This window comes from Sylvia atricapilla, chromosome 19 (assembly GCF_009819655.1).
Source record: "Sylvia atricapilla isolate bSylAtr1 chromosome 19, bSylAtr1.pri, whole genome shotgun sequence".
In the NCBI taxonomy this organism is placed as follows: domain Eukaryota; kingdom Metazoa; phylum Chordata; class Aves; order Passeriformes; family Sylviidae; genus Sylvia; species Sylvia atricapilla.
Window position 1 is genome coordinate 8,536,260 of NC_089158.1, and position 25,309 is coordinate 8,561,568.

A 25,309-nucleotide genomic window follows, 5' to 3' on the forward strand; every position below is an offset into this window, starting at 1 on the left:
CTGAGCTTCAAATCCTTCAAAATCCAATCCTTCAAAAGGGCAGTTATGCCAAAGGAAACAACGAGCAGAGTATTTTGCTGGGTTCTCCGTTCCCATTATGAAAGAATTCCTTAAAATTGTTCCTTCTCTCCTGCCACGAAGTTTTCTGCAGAAGTATTTAGACAGCCTCAGTGCAAAGGGGACTGCACACACTGAATACCATCACAGTGGGTCTTTGTGGGTCTGGGAAGTGCCTCATTATTTAGGAGCATGTGCAAAAAGGACTGGAAAGCACAGGAAGAGAGTCAGAAGTGAATTACCTGAATTGGGTTATGATTTTGCCAGAAAATACTACAAACCACAAATGATGAGTGCTCTGCTTTGTCACCCAGTGGCAGTAGTGACTGATTTACCTGTTCAAGTGATGTTGAGGAGTAAATCCTCTGATTATTTGGCACAGCAGTTCTGGGTGTTAATAATTTACAGTTTATATTACCAGGATTGTTACATGGCATTTATAGAAGCCACACGCTTAAATATTTTCCTTTTTTTTCCTTTGTTATAGGATGGAGGAGAGACCGCTCTGAAAATCTGTTCCCTGGTGGACTTTGCTGTGGCCTGCTAGAATGTTCCTTATGGATGCTCCTCCTCTGGTAGCTCTTCAGACAAAATGGGAGTCCTTTGGAGCAGCAAGGAATTGTAGGTACCCCGTTTGCTTCCCCGAATCCGACAGCAACGTCACCAGGACGTCCGTGAGCGCCCAAGTTCAGATGATCATCAACAACCTGCAAAGCCAAGAGCCTGCCCTGGGTATGAACAATGAGTGTGGCTGTGTTGTGCAGAAGAAACAGAAGGGAGAAAAAGGCACCGGTGCCAGAGTCACATCCAGCAGCAGCAGCAGCACGTTGCTGCGGAAGCATCCTCAGTACAGCCAGCGTGGGTGCCCCGAGGATGCTGATGGCAGCCAAGCGGAGGAGAATGTTCAATTTGGGACTCTGCTGCTCGATTCTGACAGCGACGACTCTGTGGACAGAGGTATAGAGGAAGCCATCCAAGAGTACTTGAAAACAAAAAGCAAAAGTGCCCAGTCGTTGCCAAGGAATGCAGAGCGTTCTGAGAATGTGAGCAGGGACAAAAGGTTTAAGAGAGAATTCTCCCAGAGCAAAGTGGCGAGTAACCTCCTCCCTGTGAAATTTAAAGCCGAGATGCTGTCTGAAGAGTACCTGTCTGACCACCTGGGAATTGGGAAAAGGCTCCAGCCTGCTTCCCCTCAGAGCATCAGCAGCGATGACTCCTTTGAACAGAGCATCCAAGCTGAAATAGTGCAGTTCTTGAATGAGAAGAAGCAGCAAGAAATTAGTAAATGTGTTACCGAGGAGGAGAAAAAAGATTCCCGTGTGAGATCTGTCCTGAAATGCAACAAAGAAGCAACGAGCAGAACAAACTGTGGTGCTCTGAAGCAAGGTTGTAATGCACTGCTCCTGAGGCACCATCCCAAGCTGCAGAAACCCCGCGCCCAGTCCAAGTGTTTGCAGTCAAAAATCCAAGCAGAGCCCAGTGATTTCAGCCAGGTGAACCAGGCATATCTAGAAATGGGCGCTGCCAGCCAGGCCTGGCTCGTGGGGCAGAACGAGGGGAGTGGAGCTCATTACTGGGAGCCAAGGGAAGCACTTAGCAAGGAGAGCATTCACACATCTGACTCGAGCAGTGATGATGGCATCGAAGAAGCCATTCAGCTTTACCAGCTGGAGAAAATCAGGAAAGAGGCAGGTCATGCAGCAAACTGTGTCCCTTTGCAGAGAGAACCATTTGATCCAAAGGGTATGGCAGACATTTCTGCCAGCCTGACAATTAGCTCCACAAAAAGTGCCTCACCAGAAATCTATAAAAACCCTGTAAGCAACAAGAGAAAAGAAATTAATTCCAAATCAACCAGATTAGAAAGCACCAGCAATGACTTTAATAAGCTGTTTAAACCACTGAAAAAAGCCAGACATTTTGCACTTCCAGAAAACAAGATTGCTGCTTGTGAGCTCACATTGCAGGCCTCTTGCAGAGCAGACACATCTGCAGAACTCATGTGTGCAGAAGCTATCCTGGATATTTCCAAAACAATCATGCCAGCCCAAATGGGAAGTGACAACAAATCCCTCACTGCAGATTCCTTCTTTTCGCCCCAGCTTCTCTCGTCCTCCCGTTGTGAAAGTGACAGCAGCCTTGTGGACAGTGATGACAGCATAGAACAAGAAATCAGGGCTTTTTTGGCTCTGAAAGCACAGTCAGAAAACCTCGGAACAAAACGCTCCATCCAGATGCCTTTGCCTTCTGATCCCAACAGCCTCACCGAGACCCTTGAGCCTGCTCTGCCCAAAACACTCAAATTATCCCTGAGTCGGAAAAGGAGACTTAAAAGGGAAGGCAGAACAGCAAAACAAGGGGTGTCAAAACTACCTGAGCATCTGGAGGCGGGACTTTTCCAGCCAGGTAACTATTCCAAATTCCCCGTGCTCCAAGAGGAGCGTGCCCTGAGCAACCCCACAGAACTCCAGGATGCTCAGAGCAACAAAGACCTGAGGCAGCAGCAGCTGATGTCTCCCAAATTGTCTGGCTCTGATGGCAGCAGATGTGTGGCCTTGGACTCTGTAAACCCTTTTCTGCAGGCTCAGAGTAGCACAAGAAAACCTATAAAGGCCCCCACCCAAACCCCAGAGAGGGAGGGGTCGGGTGATGAGAGCAGCTCTCTGGACAGTGATGAGGACCTGGACAGTGCCATCAAGGACCTGTTACGGTCTAAAAGGAAGTTAAAGAAGAAATCCAAGGACCAGAAAGCTCAGTGCAAGAAGAAAGTCAGATTCAGTGAGACAGAAACTCAGCTGCTGGATGAGTTCAATAGCCTCCCACAAAACGAGTGGAAATGTAAAAATCCCTCACTGGTAAAAAGCTGCTTCTCAAAACCTAGAAAAGCTGTGAGGGAGAATGCAGTCAGGAACCCTCCAGACAACATCAAACTTCCCAATGACAAGCCAGAAAGCGTGAAAAACCTGGAGTTTAACTTACAGCTGAAAAAAGGCAATAAACCTAAACCAGTTCCAAACCAGCGGGGGGCTAAAAACAGAAAATGTGCTTTCCCAGCTGTGTCAGACACCAGTGACAGCAGCTCAGTGGACAGCGATGACAGCATCGAGCAAGAAATCAGGAGGTTTTTGGCAGAAAAGGCTAAAGACTCTGCAAGCAATTCGGAGATGCAAAAAGGTGATGCAAGTCTGGACCTATTTAGAGCGACCAAACAAACTGGTAATAAAGGAAGGGCAAAGCAGCAGCCGGTGGAAAACGAGCTCGACCTCGTGCTGGGTCAGAGTAAAAAGACTGAGGTAGCTCAGCAAACTGAGGAGGTGAAGAACTCTCAGAGAGCAGAAGGGAAAAGTGCAATGTTAGCTGGCAGTGGAAAATGTGCTTCCTCTGCAGAGAATGTTCCTACTACTGGTCAGTCAAAAGCTAAGCAAGGACTGGGGGGGATCAAAGGTGGTGCTGCTGGGGAGTTACCTGGCAGTGCCACAGGTAAAAGGAATGTCCGTGACACAGAGCCCCCAAAACCCAGCAGAAATGAAGGGTGTAGAGTAAGAAAAGTCATGAATGCAAAGCCCAGATCTAAAAGGAAGAATACCTTCCAACTAAAGATCTCGAGTAAATTTATTGCGGGACTGAAATACGCCCGGGACAGGAAGAAATCGATGCTTTTGAACAAAAGGCAGAAAGCAGAGTGTTTGCTCACCCAGAGCAGTGCCTTGGGACTGGAGGCAGCTCCCCAGGACACAGATATATTGCCAAAAGGCGAATTGAGTGGGGAAATTACAGCAGCAATAAAAGCACCCAGTCCTCAGAAACTCACTGTGGGAGGGTCGAGTCTCCACGTAGCAGAAACTGGTGCAGGAGCTGAGTGTCTCAGAGAGGCAGCTGAGGGTTCCAGGAGGGCTGATGCTCCAGGGGACCAGTCCCACTCCAGCCTCCCCTCACAGCAACAGAGCGTGGCAGCAGGAAAAGCTGATAAGGTTTGCAGAGGAACCTGCAGAGCTGAGAACACCCAGCTGTGGCCCAAGGAAGGAGATAGCCACCAAGGCAGCTGGGCTGACTCCACTGCAGATCCCCCTGTGTGCAGTGTGGGAAAAGCAGATAAAGTCAGCAGAGAGTCAGCTCTGCACAGTGCTCAGGTGAGCAGTAGGGGAGGGAATAACCAGCTGGACAAGAGGCCAGATCCAAGTTTAGCTTGCCCAAGGCAGGAATTCAATGTGACAGCAGCAGCAGTGCATAATAGTGGAGGAGCATGTGCAGATAACAGTGTGCAGATGTGCATTAAGGAAGAAAAAGTTGACAGGCAGGAAGAAATTCAGGTGTCCAGCTCCAAAATGGAAGGAAAAGTACCTGTCCTGCAGAACAGGGAAGCTGCTAGTGAAGTACACCAAGGGCAGGAATTTTTAACCAAAACCTGTGCAAAATTTACTGACCTACCTGCAAGGGACTGCCCAGGTTCCCTCTTGGAAAAAAAGGTTTCAAATATGTAAGTACTTTTTTTTTTCCTTTTTTTTTTTTTTTACACTAGCAGTCTTTTTATAAAATAACTCTGATTGTAATTACCTTGATAAAACTTGAGACAGGAAAGGAGAAGCAGTGGGAGATACTGATACCTGTATATCATACACACACTAATGTGAAAATAATTCTATTTAACAGGGATATCACGGATAGACATACGTAGCTTTTGTAGAATTTTGTAAATTATTTAAAGCGCTCTAAGGAAATATTTTTTATAATGATTTTTAGGGCTTGCATTCCTACAGGATGCTGTAGCTACTGTAGATAAGATACTGGCTAATCACACTTTAAATTATGAGGCCTCTAATTGTCTCTCAAAGGGAAACCTGTTTGCGCACAGAATTTATTTGGGAAAAGAGATCCTAGGGAAACACAGCCTGGGATTGCAATGCAGGTGATCTGACACCTGAGCTGCCTCAGGACAATCCTGTGGGGTGGGTTTTGCTGGGAGCTCAGTTTTCCCACCCTGAGGACTGCAGGATGAGGGCCCTGAGCAGAACCCAGTGCAGCACCTGTGGGTGTGGAGATCCAGCCTGGAAGATGCAAATTCAGGTAAATCAAATGGATGGCTCTGTCCCCACCTCCTGTGCAAAGTGATCTCAGCAGCTGCTCCAAGTCCCAGAACCTCCTGCTGGCAGATGATTCCAAGCACAATTGCAGTCCAGGACAAGTGAAGGAGTGTGTCTGTTCAGACAAAATGATTTCCCTGGATTTCTGTACTGTCGGGCCTGCAGGGCTCAAACAATTCCTCCTTATTCTCAGCTCTCTCGTTTTGATGCCCTGCAGTTACCCAGAGGTGGCTTTTGGTTTCCTGAATGAACTTTCTGGAACCGAGTGCCCTTAACTTTCCTTTTTCAGAAGGGGTTTTTAAAATGTTACATTTCTGTGAACTTTTCACTGACAATTTTGGTGCAATAAAGCAAAGCTGGGTTTGCTGTAGGAAGTCACAACACGAACGGATTTTTTTCGGCCACGGATATTTTCAGCACTCTTCTTTCTTCAGGCTCTTTCTCTGCCTCCGTTTCCAGCAGCCAGAATAAAGCAATTTTTCACTACTGTCATTTTATTTGTACTGACTTTCAGCAGGATTGAAGTAGCACATTCACATCACACACACACAAAGAAGTGCCCTCACGCTGGTGTCGCTGCAAATTCAAAAAGGTATAAATTGGAGCTGTTGGCTCTTTCATTTTCATTTTTGTGTCGTGAAGTCCTTGGAGGAGTTTGTTCTCTCATCTTGTCCCCGTGAATCGATCTGATATTCTCTTTGTCTGCTCTTCTGCAGAACTTCTCTCAGCCAAACCACCACTTAGCATCACTTTGTTTCTCAGTCACTTCAGGAGTCTTCCTCCAGGCTGGCCTTAAAATGTGCAAAACGGAGCAAAAGCAGCCAAGACTGGATCCAGAATCCCATGGTGTCCCTGGTGTGATGCAGAATACGAGCAAAATACGGTGTAGCATAGAGTAGTAACTGTGGCATGTAGAGAAATCAACATCCTCGGTGTGTTTATGCTGTGGTGCAGCTACGTTTGAAACATGTTTCTAGTGCTCACTTGGCATTTCTGACTGTCCAGCCACCTCTTTGTAGCCCTGGGGTGGGTTGGCCAGGTTGTTTAAAGGTCAGTGTGTTAGCTCATCTCCATTTTGTGGTAGAATACCTTGGAAAAGTGTTTTGTTTTGTTTTGTTTTTTTCCTTAGCTCAGTGCCTGCACTCCTTCTTGACAGGTTTTATCTTTTGCTCTGCCTTGATTCCGTTGCAGGGTTTGAGCCTTTTGTTTGGAATAGGTCAATAGGCTGGTATTTTAAACTAGAAGTTTTCCAAGTACCTTGCTTTAAAAGGATTAAACTGTGTACTGAATTTTCCTAGAGATGTTGGAAGCACTCTGTACTGTTTGTATAAAAAGCTGAATGTTTCTCCTCAAGAAAGTTTTCAGTAAATCCACATGAAGACTTGGAAGGTGTCTCGTGCCCCCTGTTGCTGTGTCTGTGTCCTCAGTCCTGATTCACTCCCAGTTAAAATGCAATTCCAGTTACCTTGTGCTTTAAATAAAACCTGATTTCAAACAGCACTTTTTATTTTTTTTTTAATTGATGAACTTGATTTGTATATAGGAACTGGTGTACATTGCTGAGTTTCTAATGTTTAATAAATGGGGTTGTACCCATGGACTGTGAAACTGGAGTGTTCCTATGGTTTGTGTCATCATCTTGAGTAATAATTTTTTGTTTTCCTTCTTCTTCCCTCCTGACTGAGGATGTCATTAATTCTTTGGAACAAAAGAAAAAAAAAGGAGGAGAATTTACAAAATACCAAGGGGTGGCTTTTGGGAGGTGAGAATGGTGCTTGTGGTAGCAGAACCTCATGAGGGGTTTTTTTTCCTGGTATTTGTGGTCAAGAAGTGGAATTTTTCCTGTGTAATTAAATGTGTCAAGGAGCATCTCTGGAATTGGAACAGCCAGGGCTGCAGTGGCAGTGTCCTCATCCTGGCCCAGTTCTCATCACTTGTTCAGAGAAGAGAAATCTGGTTTGGAGCAGCAGGAAATCCCTCTTACACATCACCAAAGGCTGACCAGCTGAGGAATAGAAAAGATTATATTGAGTGGCAATAAATTCTCCCACGTGGTACCGAGGTTGGGGCTGCAGCACGAATCTCTCAGGGCTGAATCTTCATAAAAGCAGATTTTATTTCCTGTTTATAGTGCCCGTGAGAGCCCCAGGGAGGGCACAGAGTGGGCACAGACTGCACAGCCCTGCTGGTCCTGTCACACCACCACAGAAAACTCCTTTTCCCCTTATTGCCACCCTCCTGAGACACCAATTAATCCCTTCTTGCAGTAAACACATGGAACCATAACCTCACCTCTTCTAAACCTTGTAAAGTTACCTTCTTTTTTCAAATGAGTGCTGGTTCATGTTTTTAAAAAATGCACAATGCTTATTTCTCTTCCCAGTCAGAGCACAAGACTTGTTAATTTAGATATTAAGTGATTAAACCACTTGGTGGTTTTTTTTCTTACAGCTCTGGTGAGTTACAGATCCTGGCTGCAGTACCACAGCTCTCAGATAAATATGAGGTTTATTGCTTCATTTTTTACCTCACTAACTGATTTTGTGTGCTTGGGGAACAATCTTCAAGGATCCTCAAGGGACAACAAAGGACTCCCTTAATTTTTTATTCCCAGTTCTTTGCTGCTATTTTAGGAACACGTGTTTTGATGTGTAGCTGCTCTTTATACAAAGCAGGAACACACCATCCCTGCCCCCAATTCTTTTATTAATGTAGAAGCTTTTTAATTTTTCATCCCTTCAGGTGGTGAGAGTTCAGCCTCACATAATTTTTATCTGCAAACACGAAAATCTTCCTTTCAAAAAAAAGACAGAGTAGAAAGAGAGACTTTTAGGTAGATCTTGTGTGGTAAAATGAGCCGTTTTTAGGATGATATTTTGAATTTGTACAGGCATTTCTTTGGAAAAAAAAAGCGTATTTGGTCTAACCTCTGAACACTTAGATACACTGCATGCCAAACTCTTCAAAGGAACTGGCTTCAAGAATAAAACTAAAAGGCAAGAAAGAAGAGGTGGGTGTTTTCAGATGGAGTGGGAAAATATGTGACAGAATCCAGTCTGTTTATATTTTTAAGAGGCAGCCTTATCCCTAAATTATGCCACCTGCAGGCAAATCTGTGGCTAAAAATACATGTAACATTGTCACAACTATTTCTATTGATTCAGCACTTTGTCATTGTCTCATTTCAGGAGAAGAAAGGGAAGTTCTAAGAAGCTCCAGGTATTGTCTAGAGTCTAATACGAGAATCACAGCAAATGCAAGAGGGTTTCTTATTTATTTTTCAGGTGTTAAATCTTTGAAATGTTAACTTTTCAGGCCCATTTCTGCTCAGTTTATTTGTCTGTTCCAATTTCTTGGTGTGTTTGCAGCAGAGGGGGATTTACCCAGCTCTTACCACATGCCACACACAGAATATTTCTGACATATGAAGACTGGTGTTTGGACATAATGTTAAACTCATTATTTATATTTTTAGCCAAGTTTGAATCATATTATGCTCATTTTTTAATGTTATGTTAAACCTGTAAGTTGGGACTGTTTCTCATCCATAAACAGGCAGAGTAGTTTCTCTTAAAAACTCATTTTTAAGCCAAAAATGTTCAGGTGTTCTTTCAGTGCAGTCACTGTCCAACACTAGGCAGTTTCTTTGCCTGTACCTAGAGTTGTTCCAATAAAACTTAGAAAAAAAAATCTTTTTGCTTACTTGTCATTATTTGAATAATTCCTTAAAACTCTGTAGTTTTGAGAGAGAAGAAACGTGAATTTTCTACCAGAAATCCAAAAAGTTAATGAACACATCTGGAAAACTTGCAGATTGATTATTCATTAAATAGTAGAGAAGCAGTTTAGATTTTAATTTTTAACGTTAAGTGGTGCATGAGGCAAGAGTGTAAAGGATCCATAAAATACGGAATTTATGTTCTTTTAGTATTTATATATTTTAGTATTCTAGTATTTATATTCTTCTGGTATTTATATTTTAATTTTAATGATACGTGGTGCATGAGGCAAGAGTGTAAAGGATCATTAGTGACAGAAAAGGGGATAAATACAGAATTTATGTTCTTCTAGTATTTATATATTTTAGTATTCTAGTATTTATATCCTTCTAGTATTTATATTTTAATTTTTAACAATATGTGGTGCATGAGGCAAGAGTGTAAAGGATCATTAGTGACAGAATAGGGGATAAATATGCAATTTATATTCTTCTACTATTTATATGCTGCTGACAAATTAGGTCCAACGCTTCGCATGAGCTACCTAACTGACACTTAACCACATTAAACCTTTAATACATCACCCCTAATAACATTCCTCTATAACCTAGCGGGTCTGTTCAGTCCCGAGGCTGGCCCTGGGGGTTTCCCCAGGCAGACAGAAGCCGCGGCGGTGTCCCCACTACGGCGGCTGGTCCCTGCAGTGCGAGGGGCCGCTGGGGTTGTAGCTGGGGTGGAAATCCAGGTGCTCATAGGCGGTGATGAAGGTGTCGGAGCCGGTGCAGTGGCTCGTCTCCAGCGACGTGTTCAGGCCGTTGTTCCTGTACATGCCAGCCTTGGCCAGGTGATCCGAAAACTTGTGCGGCATGGAGTGGAAGGAGTTCTGCCAGAGGCGAGAAAAGGGGGTTTGAGGGAGGGGGGGTGGTGAGGATGTTTTCAACACCGACAGCACCTGCACAGCCTGGATGCAGCGGGGATGGAGGGAGGGATGGATGGATGGATGGACGGACGGACGGACGGACGGATGGATGGATGGATGGAGGGAAGGATGGAGGGATGGATGGATGGAGGGATGGAGGGAAAGATGGAGGGATGGATGGATGATGGAGGGATGGATGGATGGAGAGATGGATGGATGGAGGGATGGATGGATGATGGAGGGATGGATGGATGGATGGATGGATGATGGAGGGAAGGATGGAGGGATGGATGGATGGATGGATGGATGGATGGATGGATGGATGGAGGGACGGAGGGAAGGATCGAGGGATGGATGGATGATGGAGGGAAGGATGGAGGGATGGATGGATGGATGGATGGATGGATGGATGGATGGATGGTGGATGGAGGGATGGAGGGATGGACGCAGCGTGTCCCCAGGGGCCGAGCTCGGCCGTGCCGTCCCCGAGAGCCCCGCGGGGTCACGTACCGGCAGCTCATGCACCGTGGGGGCCCTGCTGCCGTAGGTCTGGTTGAGCGTCCGGAAGCGGGGGTGAAGCGGCTGCGGCTGCCTGCGGAGGGGAGAGCACAGCTAGCGCGGGCAGCGGGGCGGCGGCGGCCGCGCCCGGGGCAGCGCTCACCCGTAGCCGCGGTAGAAGGTGAGCTCCTGGAAGCGGCGGGGCACGGCGGCGCTGGAGCCGGACATGGCGGAGCCGCCGCACCGGGCCGGGCCGTGGGGACGGAGCGTTGCCCCGGCGACGAGAAGCGACAGCGGCGCTCCGCGCAACCGCCCCCCCGGGAACCCCCGGGAAGGGCGGGGGATGCGCTCCGCTCCGCCCCGCAGGAAGCGGAAAGCGCCGCTGACCTTCCCCTTCTCCTCCTCCTCCTCCTCCTGTGGCTCCTCCGTGCCCTGCGGCGGGCTCGGAGCATGGCGCTGCCGCGGCTCCTGCGGGCAGGTGAGCGGCGGGGCACGGTCCGCTCCGGAGCGCCGCGGCCCGCCCGTGTCACTGACACGCGTGTTTCTCTCCCGCAGCAGCCCCGCGGTTCTACAGCAGCGCCCCGGTCCCGGTTCCGGCCCCGGCAGCCAGCCGGCCCCGCGGTGAGTGCTGCCGTGCACCCCCAGAGCCGGGCATTGCACCCCGGGCACCCCACTGCAGCAGCCGGTGGTGGCAGTCCCGGCTCGTCCCCTCAAACACAAGGATTATTTGTGTCCCCTTTCTCAGCTGAGGATGACAAGCTGCTGACCGAGCCTCTCAAGCACCCCGACTTCTTCAGCGTGAAGGAGCTCTTCACCCTGAAAGATCTCTTTGATGCTCGCGTGCACCTGGGCCACAAAAAGGGTTGTCGGCACAGGTGAGTGATGCTTTTTGTGCTTGTTGAAGTCAGGAATGCTTCCCCAGACCGCATTTGGCTGGATTGGTCTGAGCCTGGAACTGCCTGCGCAGGGCAGGTCACAGGGATCCCCCGAATGAGAGGGTGTGAGACTTGTAGCACCATCCGTGGACAGCAGGGAGAGGGAACTCTGCACACCTGAGACACTTATAGAAACACGTGGGTTTATTGCAAGGGTCGTGGGTAAGAGGGACTGCCTCCAGCCACCAGCCTCAGCTGAAGGGATGCCCCAAAGAGAGAGGAAAAGGCTAAGGGATGAGAGCAGGGTAAGAGAGTAAGGTAAGAGCAGGGTAAGAGAGGTGGCAGGGGTAAGGGAGGTGAGCGAGGTCAGGTAACAGAGTAAAGTAAAGGAAGAGCAGGAGGTAAGAGAGAAAAGGTAAGAGGTGTAAGAGGGTGAGGTTCTTGTTACAGTACATTATATCTGCTTTTGTGTTGAATATGCTGATTTACATTGACCAACCAATGTGAGGTACAAAACATACAAACTTTGCATGCAGCCTATGAGAACTGCTGTATCACCATATCATTCTGTATTCTGAACTCTAAAGACTACTTTTCTTATCTACCTTTTCCCGGGTGCCTTTGGGGGCTACTCCCTTGAGCCCCTTTGCTGTCACCCAGCCCATCACCAGCTGATCGCTGTCCTCCTGCCTGCCATGCCTACATCTCAAAACCAGCTTTCATTTCTATTTCACTCACACCTTTTATATTTTTAGTATCTCTTGCCAGGCAATAATATTTGTAGGCTTTTCCTTTCTCACCTTTCCCAACAAGACTGGCAGGGACACTGGGCACGAGGGCTCTCTGCAGAGAGCAGCTGTGGTGGCAGCCAGGAGCATGGCGATGGTTCCTGTGGAGCCCTCGATGCCTGCACACCCATCCCCGTGCCCCCGCAGGTTCATGGAGCCCTACATCTTCGGCTGCCGCCTGGATCAGGACATCATCGACCTGGATCAGACCATGCAGCACCTGCAGCTGGCCCTCAACTTCACGGCCCACGTCGCCTACCGCGGGGGCATCATCCTCTTCGTCAGCCGCAAGCGCCAGTTCTGCCACCTGGTCGAGAGCACGGCGCGGGCGTGCGGGGAGTACGCGCACACCCGCTTCTGGCAGGGCGGCCTCCTCACCAACGCCCACGTGCAGTTCGGCCCCGGCGTCCGCCTGCCCGACCTCCTGGTCTTCCTCAGCACCCTCAACAACGTCTTCGAGCCGCACGTGGCCATCCGCGACGCGGCCAAGATGAACATCCCCACGGTGGGCGTGGTGGACACGAACTGCAACCCGTGTTTGATCACCTACCCCGTTCCCGGCAATGACGACAGCCCCGCGGCCGTGGAGCTCTACTGCAAACTCTTCAGGATGGCCATCATCCGTGCCAAGGACAGGAGGCGGCAGAGCGAGGCCGTGGAGGAGCTGTGGAGAAAAGCCGAGGGCAATTAGAGCCCTGGGGATGGGCTCAGTGCCTCTGCTCCAATTCCACAGGACTGGCTCTGCTTCCAGAGCCCCGGGTTTTGGCTGGTTGGGAAAGGGATTTCCCAATCCTGTGCATGGTGATCCCACAGCAGCCACAGCCGTGGAGGGGCTCGAGCTCCAAAAAATTGTCCAGAGCAACGCAAGGGAAAGTGGAGCCAGGCCAGCCCCTGCTCCTGTGCTTGAGTTTGTCACTGTTGCAGGGAGGTGCCCATGTCCTGTGGCTTTCCTGAGCTCACCATCACACTTGAAACCATTTGTATCTTGTGTCTCTTCTTAGCAAATAAAAGGATTTAGCCCTGTGATCCTTTTTGGGGCTTTCTCTTGTGGAATGGGATGGGGAGTCTGGGCAGGGCAGTCAAGGCAATGAGAGGGAAAGGATGTCCTCAAGCTGGGGACATTTCAGGGTGGCTGATGCAGGGCGGGAGGGTTCTCAGTGGAGGTCAGAGGGTCCCCACTTTGTCCTGGAACACACTGGGATCCCCACCTTTCCTACCCAGGGAGGTGAGGGACTCCAGGAGCAGCTGAGAAAAGGCATACCCGTGGTTTAGCACACCTCATGTCTGTGGAAGGCCCTAGAGCAGTCCTGGACAGGGCTGGGTGTCCCGTCCCGTGTCCCGTCCCCTATCCCATCCCATGTCCCATTCTGTCCCATCCTGTCCCATCCCGTGTCCCATCTCGTGTCCCATCCCCTGTCCCATCCTGTTCCATCCCGTGTCCCATCTCGTGTCCCATCTCCTGTCCCATCCTGTCCTATCCCGTGTCCCATCCCTGTCCCATCCTGTCCCATCCCGTGTCCCCGGCCGCGCGCCCAGCCCCGCTCTCTCCCGTCCCCGGGTCCTCCGGGCCGGCAGGGGGCGCTGGCGGGGGCGGACACCGCTCAGGCCCGCCCGTTCCCGCACTATATAAGCGGGCGGCGGGGCCGAGCTCATCCTTTCTGCGGGCTCGGGGCGGCGGGATGTGCTCTGTCGTGTCGCTCCAGCGGTACCGGGCCCCGGCCCCGCTTCTCCCGGCGGGCTCGGCGAGCAGCCCCGCGTCCCTCAGGCGCAGCAAACCGGTGCTGGTTGAGCTGCGCCTTCCCGCACCGTGTCACTGCGGGGTTCCCTCAGCGCCGGGGCCGCTTCCCCTCGGTCCCGGCGCCGAGCGGCTGCGGCGGGAGGACCCGAGCGAGGTGAGCGTGTGTGGGGACGGCTCTTCCCCCGAGCCGGGCCGGGCCTTGCTTTGCCCTGGGCCGTGCCCCGAGCCGGGCCTTGCCTGTCCCCGAGCCGGGCCTTGCCTGTCCCCGAGCCGGGCCTTTCCCCGAGCCGGGCCTTGCCCTGGGCCTGTCCCCGAGCCGGGCCTTGCCTGTCCCCGAGCCGGGCCTTGCCCTGGGCCTGTCCCCGAGCCGGGCCTTGCCCTGAGCCGGGCCTTGCTTTAAACCAGACCCGGAGCGGCCCCGGCCTCTGCGGGCTCCGAGAGCTGCCACGTGCCTCTGCCTCGGCCACATCATGGCATGCTCCTGATGCTAAATAGCAATTCATATATTTTATTATCTAAATTAATCTATATATAAGCATTAATTAATGTATAATAAATAATATAGCTTTTATGTCTGCATGACTATATAATTAATATCCGTTTATTATTAATTGTGTAATTAAAATAACCGTATGTTATGAACCGAATATATTTTGAGGTATGTCGGTTTTATGTATTTATGTGTCAATATAGCTATAATATGCATACACAGCTGTGTGTATTCTTGATATACCCCACTGAAGAGGGGAAGAAAGTTTAGGGCTTTCAGGTGAATTTTTTCAAAGATTTCTGTAGCTAAAATACATCTTTAGTAGGTATTACTTTTTTAATTGCTGTAATTCTGATTTTCAGTTGAATGGTGTGTTTCACAAAAAAACCCCAAACTTGTTAGACTAATTTTTAACAGCATTTTTCCTTTTTTTTTTTTTTTTTTTCTTCAGCTTGGCTGTTGACAGAACAATGAAGTGACCAAGATGGTGTGACTTCAAAAGATAAAGGGTGATCTTTCAGAGAAAAGCTACCCACCTTTCTAACTGTGAGTGTTACATTTGGTATCTCCACGTGCAGCAAATACCTTTGTAGCACTTCTTTTAAATAGATTATAAAATCTTGTTTTTATATATACCACAGAGTCATGGAGTGGTTTGGCTCCGAAGGAACTCCTTCCACTATCCCAGGTTACTCAGAGCAGCATCCAGCCTGCCCATAAACTCTTCCAGGCATGGTTATCCACCCATAATTATATATTTTTCGGTATTTATGGGTTATTTGCCCCCCCCAGGCTGCCACTGGCGTTGCAGAGATGGCTGCTGTGGCATCTTTGTGTCAAAAATGTGGCGAAAGAAACCCAGGCTATGTTCTACGCTCGTTTGTTCTGCACCCCCGTGAGCACTCAGAGTGATTGATAGCCTGACATCCTTAACCAGCCCGAGAGGAGACTGGGGAGAAACTCAAACGTGCTTAAAATGAGAGATCTTGGATGTACCAGAGGGGGAAGTTCCGTTCTGTGCAGCAGAGACGATTTATTTCTTTTCAATTCTTTTAAACATTAACGGTGTAACGAGGTTTGGGGGTGTGTCTAAACGCTGTCCTTTGTGTTTCCTGCTTTTCCAGAGGCCGTGGCAGAGCGGGAGGAGCCCCGGGCCAGGTGAGCTGCAGTGCTGGGAGCTGCCCAGCCCCTGCCCCAGCTCGTGTTGCAGGCGTGGCTGCAGTGCCGCGTTTGTGTCATTCGGTGGCAGACAGCAAACAGGCGATTGTCTTCCCTGGTGCTCTGAGGATTCCCTGTGAGCTCTCAGGATTGCTCGACAACCTGACACTTTTATCTGATGGCTTTTCCTCTTTGTGGGGGATAAAGGATGGGCAGGGAGCAGCTGACACTGTCCTCGAGTCCTTCTCTGAATCGGGGACACCTTCCACTCTGCCAGTGTCCTGGGTTAGGACACCCAGGTCACTCCAAACCCTGTCCCCAGGTGTCCCCATATCCAGATCGTGCTCTGTGTGTGTCACTGTCCCCTCCTGAGGGACACCAGGGTCCCAGTGAGAGCAGCTCTGGGCACACAGAGGTTGTGACCCCGAGGCTTTGCAGTGAGTAACTCTGGCACTGCTGAATGGGAAACCTCATTAAATGGCCATTTCAGGGCCAAAGGTGCCTCAGTGGTGCAAAGTGAGCCCTTTAATTGGCAAAAGTCGCTGGCTTTGGGAGAGAATGGTAATAAGGTTGTGTGGATGTGGTTATGCTTGAGGATGTGGCTCTTTTATTTAAATTCCTTGACTGCTTTTAACCCTGCAATCTGTGTTTGGGGTTTTTTCATCAGGCTTTCCTCACACCAGGGGTTCTGCACGGGCACTGAGTGCTAATGAGTGTCTCTTTAGAACTTCCCGGTGTGAGGCACAGCAGAACAGTGAAATTTTCCTGATGGCATTTACTGCAACTGCCCTTCCCCTAGCAGCACTCCTGGGCCATGGATATTGCTTTACTGAAGGAAAAACTGGCTCTCAGCCGTGGAAAACGTGAATGTTTTGCATGAAAGTGGCTTTGAGTGAGATTAAAAATCTCCCTGCACATAGCACAGCCTGTCTCCATCAAGGACAGGTTTATGTCATGGCTTTAAAGGCTGGGATAAACCCAGATATTTTTATTTTTCCCTGCACTATTAATAGCTTGGCTCTGCACCAAGGCTGGCAAACTCACATTGGATTTTTAGGGGGTGATGGAATAACCCAGAGCTGGCTCCAGCTATCCTGCTCTTAAATTATCCCTTTCCTAAACTCCCCCAGCTAGATTATTTTCCAAAACCTTCTGATGTCATGGCTAAAAGCTGCTCCTAAATTTGTGCCACGTCCTTCTGGACTGAAGGAAATCCCTGTCTAATAGTTTCCTTTGTGAACCCTGATGACAGACCTTTGAAATGTGCTTGTATTATTTTTATTTTATATTTCATCTTTATTTCCTCTGAGATGTGAAAAATCTTGGGACAACCCCAAGACAATGAGGGCAGCAGGGGTTAATTAGCTCATTAATATTGACATAATTGCTCTCTTTTCCTGCCTGTTTTTCAACTTTTCTGATATCCTGGGCCTTTTTTTTAAATTATTATTTTTATTTGCAGAACGTGCCTTGTGCTGCAGAATGTCTGACAGACGTGGCAACTGAGAACTGGTTGGCAGCATCCACGTCTGATGGTTTGGAGTTTCCTAAAGCTTGATCATCTGTGTTTTCTCTACATGGTTAAGAATTTAAATTTATAAAAAAAAAACTAAATAAAGATGCCACCTACAAGACTGAAAGGATTGTGCTGTGTATTTGTAGCACCCTAAGTAATGCTTTTTTTTTTTTTTAACCATTCTAGGATTTTAAGACTTTGTGGGTATGAGAATTTAGGACTGTTTTAAAGCAATTAAAAGTTTTACCTCCTTTTCCTTGGGCACAAAGGGGATCCAGTGAGATCAGATTGTCAAGGCTTGGAGTGTCCTGGCTGGTTTTTTTTTTTTTCCATCTCCTGTGGGGAATCTGAAGGAATTTAGGTGTAAAACAGCTTTGCCTTAACTCATTTCTCCCGAATCCGGTGTGGTTTGTAAACTGCTCTCATTTTGTGCTCTTTATTAATGATGAGCAGAATTCCTGTGATTTCTGGGAGTGTCCAGGGCCTCAGGGGCATGGATTAATGGAACAATTGTTGTCACAAGTGTCTTTATTTCATTTAAAAATAAATGAAACAGGCCTTGAGAGCCAGGTCTCTCAGCTACAGGGGCCACTTCATAAATATTTAGAGAGGTTCTGATCTTGATGAAACAGTTTTCCTCCACTTTTCCAGGTGCTTTTAACACTGCTTTGAGGGAAGGGAACAGCGGGGGTTTAGTGGGAGTAAACAATGGGGGGAAGGATGAAAAGTGGCTTTTCTGACTCCCTGAGGAGGGGATTTTGGCAGGGGCGGTTGGATTCCTGTGCTGATGGCAGGAGGAGATGGATTTGTCAGGGGAGCTGTTGCCATGGGGATGCAGGACAAGGGATGAGAGCTGGGGTGGCTGCCTGGAGCCTCAACAGTGAATTCCAGCCCTGCCTTTCCCTCCCTTGCAGCTAAACCTGCACCTGCACACGGTGTCCGTACCCAATCCAGGCTGAGGAACCCTTCAAACACACAATCCTCGGGATTGCTCAACTTTTCCCATGGATAAATCACATTTCAGAGGGAGCTCCGGTGGCTCTGCTGGGTACTGAGCACTCCTGGCACCAAAAAATCCCCAGTGAGAGGTGATGAGGATCCTAAAGAGCCAAGAGAAGGAAAATCCTGCTCTTTCTCCCCAAAAAGGCTCCTAAATTCACAGCCCTGGTCCTGCAGTGTCAGGTGTATTTTTATTTTGAACCCTGCTCTTTCTCCCCAAAAGGCTCCTAAATTCACAGCCCTGGTCCTGCAGTGTCAAGTGTATTTTTATTTTGAACCCTGCTCTTTCTCCCCAAAAGGCTCCTAAATTCACGGCCCTGGTCCTGCAGTGTCAGGTGTATTTTTATTTTGCGATTGCACAGCAGCTGCACTTCCCTAAGGAATTGTTGGCAGGGGCAGCAGCACGTGCTCCAGCAGCAGGAATAGGGCTGTGCTGGGAACAGAGCAACCTTGGGGGAGTTTATCCAGCTCTTCCTCCCTGCCCAGAGCTGGAAGGTTGCTATAATTGAGCATTTCAAGGAAACAGCCAGAACTGGAGCCCTGGGAGTGCAGACACAGCCAAAAAAAAAAAAAAGAAAAAATGTCTGGAGACCTGCTAAAAGCTTTGCCTGGAAATTCATTTTAATAATGAGAGAAGCACTGGATTATTCTGGTATTAACCTTCAACCTCTGCAGGGCAAGCCCAGCTTAGTTTTTTTTGGAGAATTAAACGGAGGGGTTGGCTTATCCCTGCTCTGAGTGCGGTGGGCAGTGACACCCGGGGCACATGAAGGGGTCACTACGGTTTTTGTTTTAGCCCTTTGCCTTTAAGCCATCCTTGGCCCCGGCTGCTTGCAGAGCCGACACGTGAGGGAATGGCTTGTGCTGCCAATTCCAGGGGGCAGGAGCAGCTGGGGGGAGCCTCTCACAAGCCACGGCATCGCTGTCAGCGTCAGGCACTTAAAAAACGGAACCAAAGAACTGCCACGATTCTCCAGGGTGCAACAGACAGCTGATGTGCTTCCTGTGTGACGGCTGGATCTGATGGCAGATGACTCAGACACTTAAGGAGAGACTTTTGAATGGGGAAATCTACCTTTTCCTCCTTTTTAGATCACAAACAAGCTGGTACTTAACAGGCTGCTGTTTGGCTATTGATGGACGGGTGTGATTCACGTAAAAGCTGTTTATTTACATCAGAGCCGTTCCTCAAAAGGAGATGTGACAAGTACAGCGTGAATGATTCATTCCCATCGCTTTGCTCTGCTTTTCCTGCTCATCAAGGAACAGTTTGGATGCATCCAGCTGGGCTCTGCTTCCTTATCCCTTTCCTTCTTCCTCCCCCAAGCCTTGCTCAGCCCGGCTCCGTGTCCCAGCTCCGCTCCTGCCGACCCATCCCTGATGCTGCTGGGTGGTGGAAGTCATGATGCTTGGTTTTCCATGAAGGAGAAGGGGCTGCAGCTCTGCTGAACTCCCTGTGCAGGGTGTGTGTTTTTTTTCCTGGGGGAGAGAGGATGGAGAAACAGGCCTTCAGCCCTTGGACCTCGCTCCAAGCTCACAGATTGGCAACTCCAGGGCCGTGCTTCCCCCGTTAGGAATATTTGGTGTTGGAAATCTTCTTCCAGAGCAAAGTCTTGAGGTTGTTGAGCACGAGGGAGTGGTGCACTTCCATCTGGCTGGCCAGGCCACTGAGGGTCATGCAAGTTCGGAGCTGCTTCTGCAGCTCTTCCTTCAGCTCCAGGGGAGCTCCGTAGAGCAGATAGTCCTGCAGCAGCCCGCACACCTTGGCCAGGTTGGGCTGCACCATGTCGCTCTTGCACTGCTTCAGCAGCTTGTCACACGTGGCCGTGCAGTCCCGCCCGTAGGTGCAGTCCCCGTTCTGCTCACAGTGCCGGCCCTTGAGGAAGCCTCTGATTGTCATCTCCGTCGCCACCTTCCTCAGGTTGACCATCTTGAAGTCGTACTTGTCGTTGTAGCCCACGTTCCTGAGGCTGCTCTCGCAGATGTAGAAGCTCCCGTAGGTGCCGTGGAAGATCTCCTCCACGAACTCCAGGAGGCCGATGGCGATCTTGGCGCGCCGGGGCCAGGCGGGCGCAAACCACTGGTGGATGAGCTGGTGGGCGACGGAAGGCAGCAGGGACTGCAGGAAAGGGGGGACATCCACCCCGTAGAGGGAGGTGTGGGGGATCTTCTCGGTGACATAAAGGTCCCCACAGTGCCCCAGCAGCTTGGCCGTGTGCTCCTTCTCGTGCAAGGAGAACATGAGGAGGAACTCGTTGAGCTGGAGCAGCGCCCAGATGGATTTGGCCTCTGCCAAGGAAACCTTCTTGTCACGGTTCACGTCGGCCATGGTGATGATCCGGCTCACCAGGGCGGGGAGAGATGGCTGATCCCCCAGCTTGGACTGCAAACACGACAACAAGTGGCATCAGGCCCTCGCAGCTCTCCATGTTTGGGTGTCACATCACAAAACCCAACTGGAGGAGCAAAGAGCTGAGAAGAGGAAAGGGTGACACTCCAGAAAATCCAGTGCCACACCATGTGTGGGCAGATCCAGCTCCAGCAGAGTTTTACCAGCCTCAGGGCTGCTCCAGAGCCTCCTGCCAGAGCTGCCACCCCACCACTGCTGCAGAAGCCACAACAGGGCCACCAAATCAGCTCTGCCAGGCACAAATGCCACCCACAGCCCTGGCACAGCCACCTCCAGGGATGCTGCTACTGAAATCTCACAGATAAGGATCCATGGGAGAGAACAGAAGGTTTCCTCCACTAATCCAGTGCATGGCACTGGCACCCAGAAGTGAGTGGGGGCATGGGCAGGAGGAACCCTCATCCAAAGGGAAGGAAAACCACAATTGGTGTTTCTGACTCCCAGGAACCCTCCCAGGCCTGTGGGATCACACAGGGCCCTGCACTGACCTTGAGGAAGTTGAGGAGCATTTCCTTGAACTCATCCATGGAGGTGCCCCGTGTGGGTTTGTCGAAGAGCACCACATCCCTCTTGGGCACAGAGTCGGGGCGGCTGTCGGCCCTCAGGGCTTCCCCGATGCCACATTTGATGATCACCTCCCTGTCCCTCCAGAGCCCTCTGTAAACCTGCAGCACAGGGAAGGGGACAGCAATAGAGGCAGCTGGGTTCTGGTTTAGGATGGGCAGAGGGGGACATCTGCAGGGTTTGATGCTGGTGCCCTGCCCCTGGGAGGGGTGGGGGGCACAGACCTACCTGCTGGCTGGGAGAGGAGGAGAGGCAGTGCTGGAACAGGAGACCACGCTCCTCACACAGGTCTTTGCACGTGGAGCCAGAAATGATCCCTTTCTTGTACTGGTCACACTGGGGAGGGCAAGCAGAGAGAGGAACTCAGCAGGGACAGATTTCTACTGGCCCTTAGGGATGGCTCAGTGCCTTGGGGCTGGGCTGGCAGGGCCCCCTGTGCTGCTGGAGGGACCTCGGGGATTTATTCTTGATGCTGCTGCTGCAAATCCAGGGGTTTGGGAAAACTTCCTGGGCTGGAGGAGAGGGAAGCACGGAGTAGGGTGAGGATGACAGGCACAGGCTGCTCAGCAGAGCAGCAGTCCCTGCTGTGATGCAGGCTGGCCCCAGTCCAGAGGGTGGCAGGGACAGGGACAGACAGTGGCTCTGCTCCGTGGCCGGAGCCATCCCTGGGCAGGAGAAGCTGCAGCTCTGCAGCTCCTCAGCGAGAGCACAGCAGCCTCAGGGCTGAAAAGCTGGAGCTGCAGACATTCACTGCATCTTTTCCCTTTTTTTTTCTGCTGTGGATGGGAATTAACCCTTGGACCTGCTCACAGGGGACATGGCCAGACACGGCGTCTGGAAGCCCCAGCTCCGAGCAGGAATTAGTGCCCGAGACCCCACGGTCGGAGTCAGGCAGAAAATCAAATTAAACGATCGTCGCTGTTGTTATGGCAATTCCTGCCTCCCTTCTCTGCTGAGGGATTGATCAACGAGGCTTGTTCTGACACAGCCCAGCTCCCCCTCCTCGCCTGGGCTGGGCTGAGCCCCGCTGCCACGCCAGGGGCACACACAGGGGACACCCTGCCGTGGGGAACACGGAACGTGCACCACCCTGCAAACCCCACACGGGCCAAACACACAGAGCCAGGCTGCACACACACAGCTCTGCTGCTTTCCTCAGGGCTCGTCAGCAGTCACAGTGAGGTACCATGGGCTGAGTGCTGCCCTTTCTCCTCCTGCTCTGCAGAGCCCAGAGGGGACTGGTACGATGCTGTCCCTGCCCACAGATCCTGCTCCTTTGCCCTGACATTCCAGCTTCATCTGCACACACACGGATCTGCCCACGTCTGCCCTGGCTGCTTCCCTCTGACATCTCATTAAATTGTTTCACCGTCACCCCGGCAGGGTAAGGTCACCTCTCCTGCTCCAAGCTCCGTGCAATGTCAGGGATAATTCCAGGGCAGGGCTCCTCCTGCCAGCTTTGGGGCTTGGGAGGCTGGAAATGGGGTTCCCCCAGCGTCACTGAGCCCAGCACCCCACCCAGGCCCCACGGGGCTGTGCTGGCACTCACGATGATCATCCGGCAGACGTGGCCGCGGCACAGCTCCGAGTAGGACGAGTAGTGCATGTAGGCCACCCAGCTGCCCACGAAGATGCCCAGCCACACCACCAGCAGGTACTTCACCTTGATCCCCGGGAGGCGGCCCTGCAAGGGAAAGGAAATGCTTTTGAAAGCCTTTTTTGAAGGGCAGGGCTTTGCCCAGGGCAGCGGCAGCTGGCCAAGGATGGCTTCTGCCACAAGGCGCTGGGGAAACCTTCAGCCTTTTTTATATATATTCATCAGTCTCTTATGCAACTCCTGCTGCAAGTAGGTCACTCAAAATTCCCTAAAAGCAGGGGGATTACCAAGGCTGGGCTGCAAGGAGCTGGATGCTGTGCATCCCCGGGAGCTGTGGCCACATCCTCCCTCTCTTCTGCCCTGTGCAAGCCTAAGGTACCCCAGTGGGGCTGCAAGAGCTCTGCTCCTGCTTGGGGAGACCCTTCTCAGCAGAACCCCCCCTTCACAAAGCCCCACGGGCAGGGGAAGCTCCCAACAGCAGTTCCCGTGTGGGAGCAGGTGAGTAACAAACCTGGGAGCTCACAGGTGATGCTCTGTGCAAGCAACTCGCAGGCTCCCAGCAGGATTTGGTTTTGTTGGCTTTGTTTCTTCCCCCCTGACCCTGGCACAGCAGCACTGCTGCCATCTGGCCTCCTGCAGGAGGCTGCTCACCTGGCTCGTGTAACGGAGCAGATCCCGGCACTTCCAAAGGGCAGGGCATGAATCCTTGCATTAAACAAACTGTTCCATCCTGTTTCTAAAGGTAATTCTGCAGAACCCTTGGCCTCTGACCACCTCCAAACCCTTCTCACCACCTGCTGCTGGATACGAGTGGGTGCAGCCCCTTTAAACCCTGCCAGGGATCCTGCCTTGGGTCTTGTAGCCCAAACCCACTCCCCACCTCCAAAATGCTCCTCCTCAGCCCCTCTCCAGGAGCTGTCGGGGTTCTGGGAGCCACAGGAACAGGCAGTGAGGGTGAGAGCAGGCAGGTCTGCCTCCAGATCCTGACATTTCTCCTGGTAATTGGAACCCCCAAAGTGTGAAGCGGGCCAGGGTGCCTGGTTCGCCTGTCAGGCAGTGGCACCGCTAATTAACGTGAAATTAAATTAAAGAGAAGCCAAGCACAGCCAGAGTTGGCAAAGACAAAGTGTGGGTGGCTGCTCCTGTGAGCTGAGAACAAGCTCATGGCCTTGAAGTCAGACACACTGAGACCCAGAGATCCCCCCCAGCGCAGAAGATCCCCCCAAAACTGCCCAGGGTTGGTGCATGAGGCCCCCCTGCCCTCAGCAAAGGGGCTCATCCAGGGACTTCCCACTAGAGATATATCTTGGCAAACCCTGGAATAGCCAAAATGTCACTTTTTACTTATTCTTAGAGTCCATCATGTTCCTGTGGCAGAAGGAGGGTCAGGGCTGCAGCCTGAGCATGGAGCTCTGGCTTCATCATGCCCTAAATGGTGGAAAGAAAGGTGGGACTGGGGCACGCATTTCAATGAGGTTCCCCTGAGCTTTGCTTGGATTTTAGATTTTGAGGGTTCCTCCAGCACCTCAGTCTCAAGGCACAGGGGTTTCCCTCCCCATTATCTTCCCTGCACTGAAGGGTGTTACCCTGTGAGAGTTCCTGTGTTTAATTTTAGAGTGACTCTGGAGGATCTGGAAGTGACTTTGGGCTGGGGCTGACTTCAAAGGCAAAATGGATGCAGCATCAACAAAACCCCGCTCCGTCCCTGTGGCTCCCCTGGGAACACGGAGGTTGTTTCACAGCAGTCCCAGCTCTGCACCCACCTCCTGCCAGCACCCTCTGCCCACCGGGTATCCCCTCCCGTGCCCCCTCATCCCCTCCCGTGTCCCCTCATCCTCTCCGGGATGACCCCTCTGGTCCAGGATCTTTGCCACAGTCAGGGTTTCTCATCCCAGGGCAGCAGAGAAAACAGCCCTGACATCCCCGGCCCCAGCATCCCCGGAGATCTGAGGCAGGTGCCCGGCGCCTCGGAAGCTCAGGGATGGGAAGAGGAGGGAAAATAAAGAAAGAAAGAGAAGGAAGGAGCCATCCCTGCCCTGCTGCATCGGCGGCTTCACCCAGCGCTGCGGGCTGCCGGCTGGGCTGCCCCGGTGCTCCCGGGCTCCGGCACGGCGGAGTTATGCAACCGCTGCGGCCCCCGGTGCCTCTCCAAACCCCCGGGTGCCGGTGCCCGGCCCCAGCTCCTCGCACCGGCGTCGGGAGGACCGAGGCGGAGCGTCCCTTTGTGCACGGCCGGTGCCAGGATGCGGAGCCGGGCATCCCCGAGCCCGCATCCCTCATCCCAGCGCATCCCCCTCGACTCGCCGCATCCCCGAGCCTTCATCCTCCATCCCGGCGCATCCTCCCTCGGCCGGTACCTGCAGGCCCTTGGAGAAAGGGCAGAACAGCACCAGATGCACCAGCCGCCGGATCCTCCGCATGCTGCGGGCGCCCCGCGGCCGCGGGCCTCAAGCTCCGGGGGGCATGGCCGGGGCGACCGCGGCCCCCTCACCGCCACCGGGGCCGGAGGGGGGCCGGGGTCCCGGGGAACGGGGGGGCCCAGCCGCGCCGCCCGCTCGCTCCGCCGCAGCGCCCGGCCCGGCCCGCGGGGCTCGGCGGCTCCGCCCGGCGCGGGGCGGTGCGGGAGGCGGGGGCGGCGCTCGCAGCTCCGCCGCAGCCCGGGGAGCCCGGGGGGATGCTGCCCGGAACGGCCCCGAAGGGTCAAGCCGAATGCACCGCCCCGCATTTGGGAATTCCACCCGGGGGGGTCCCATTTATGGCCGCATCCCACTCGAGGATGCCCGTCTTCACGTTCCGGGGTTCCACCCACGCGGGGATCCCATCCCCGGGCTCACCCCACCGCACAGGGGCTCTCCCAGCTCTGCTTGATGATCCTGGCAGAGCAGGGAGGGGTCTATGGA

The 25,309-nt window shown here is 51.7% G+C and overlaps 4 protein-coding genes, 1 long non-coding RNA gene and 2 other non-coding genes across 8 annotated transcripts; 5 read left to right on the plus strand and 2 right to left on the minus strand.

Moving 5' to 3' along the window:
- Nucleotides 1–513: 513 nt before the first annotated feature.
- PPP1R26 (protein phosphatase 1 regulatory subunit 26) lies at nt 514–6,751 on the plus strand. Its single transcript, XM_066332867.1, has one exon. The coding sequence runs from the start codon at nt 606–608 to the stop codon at nt 4,536–4,538; it is 3,933 nt and encodes a 1,310-aa protein (XP_066188964.1). The 5' UTR covers nt 514–605; the 3' UTR covers nt 4,539–6,751.
- A 2,370-nt stretch (nt 6,752–9,121) lies between these two features.
- On the minus strand, nt 9,122–10,584 carry PIERCE1 (piercer of microtubule wall 1). The gene is made up of 3 exons (XM_066332870.1): nt 10,438–10,584; nt 10,287–10,368; nt 9,122–9,740 (listed from the first exon to the last, which is right to left on the minus strand). The coding sequence occupies exons 1-3, from the start codon at nt 10,500–10,502 to the stop codon at nt 9,540–9,542; spliced, it is 348 nt and encodes a 115-aa protein (XP_066188967.1). The 5' UTR covers nt 10,503–10,584; the 3' UTR covers nt 9,122–9,539.
- Nucleotides 10,585–10,671: 87 nt separating this feature from the next.
- MRPS2 (mitochondrial ribosomal protein S2) lies at nt 10,672–12,963 on the plus strand. The gene is made up of 4 exons (XM_066332869.1): nt 10,672–10,752; nt 10,830–10,895; nt 11,020–11,149; nt 12,085–12,963. The coding sequence occupies exons 1-4, from the start codon at nt 10,725–10,727 to the stop codon at nt 12,626–12,628; spliced, it is 768 nt and encodes a 255-aa protein (XP_066188966.1). The 5' UTR covers nt 10,672–10,724; the 3' UTR covers nt 12,629–12,963.
- A 616-nt stretch (nt 12,964–13,579) lies between these two features.
- On the plus strand, nt 13,580–16,963 carry LOC136369801 (uncharacterized). Its single transcript, XR_010745065.1, has 4 exons — nt 13,580–13,829; nt 14,617–14,711; nt 15,290–15,323; nt 16,786–16,963. It is a non-coding gene; the product is annotated as an uncharacterized lncRNA (long non-coding RNA).
- Nucleotides 14,959–15,093, plus strand: LOC136369938 (small nucleolar RNA SNORA17). Its single transcript, XR_010745097.1, has one exon. It is a non-coding gene; the product is annotated as a small nucleolar RNA SNORA17 (small nucleolar RNA).
- Nucleotides 15,354–15,493, plus strand: LOC136369937 (small nucleolar RNA SNORA17). Its single transcript, XR_010745096.1, has one exon. It is a non-coding gene; the product is annotated as a small nucleolar RNA SNORA17 (small nucleolar RNA).
- A 1,471-nt stretch (nt 16,964–18,434) lies between the features above and the next one.
- On the minus strand, nt 18,435–24,869 carry DIPK1B (divergent protein kinase domain 1B). Of its 2 annotated transcripts, none has more exons than XM_066332872.1 (5): nt 24,767–24,869; nt 22,362–22,496; nt 21,037–21,148; nt 20,737–20,948; nt 18,435–20,221 (listed from the first exon to the last, which is right to left on the minus strand). In XM_066332872.1, exons 1-5 carry the CDS (start codon nt 24,827–24,829, stop codon nt 19,409–19,411), a joined length of 1,335 nt encoding a protein of 444 aa, XP_066188969.1. In that variant the 5' UTR covers nt 24,830–24,869; the 3' UTR covers nt 18,435–19,408. The 2 variants fall into 2 exon arrangements, with proteins under 2 accessions (XP_066188969.1, XP_066188968.1); XM_066332871.1 differs by having other exon boundaries at nt 20,737–20,913; nt 21,041–21,148; nt 24,767–24,868.
- Between the last annotated feature and the right edge of the window lie 440 nt (nt 24,870–25,309).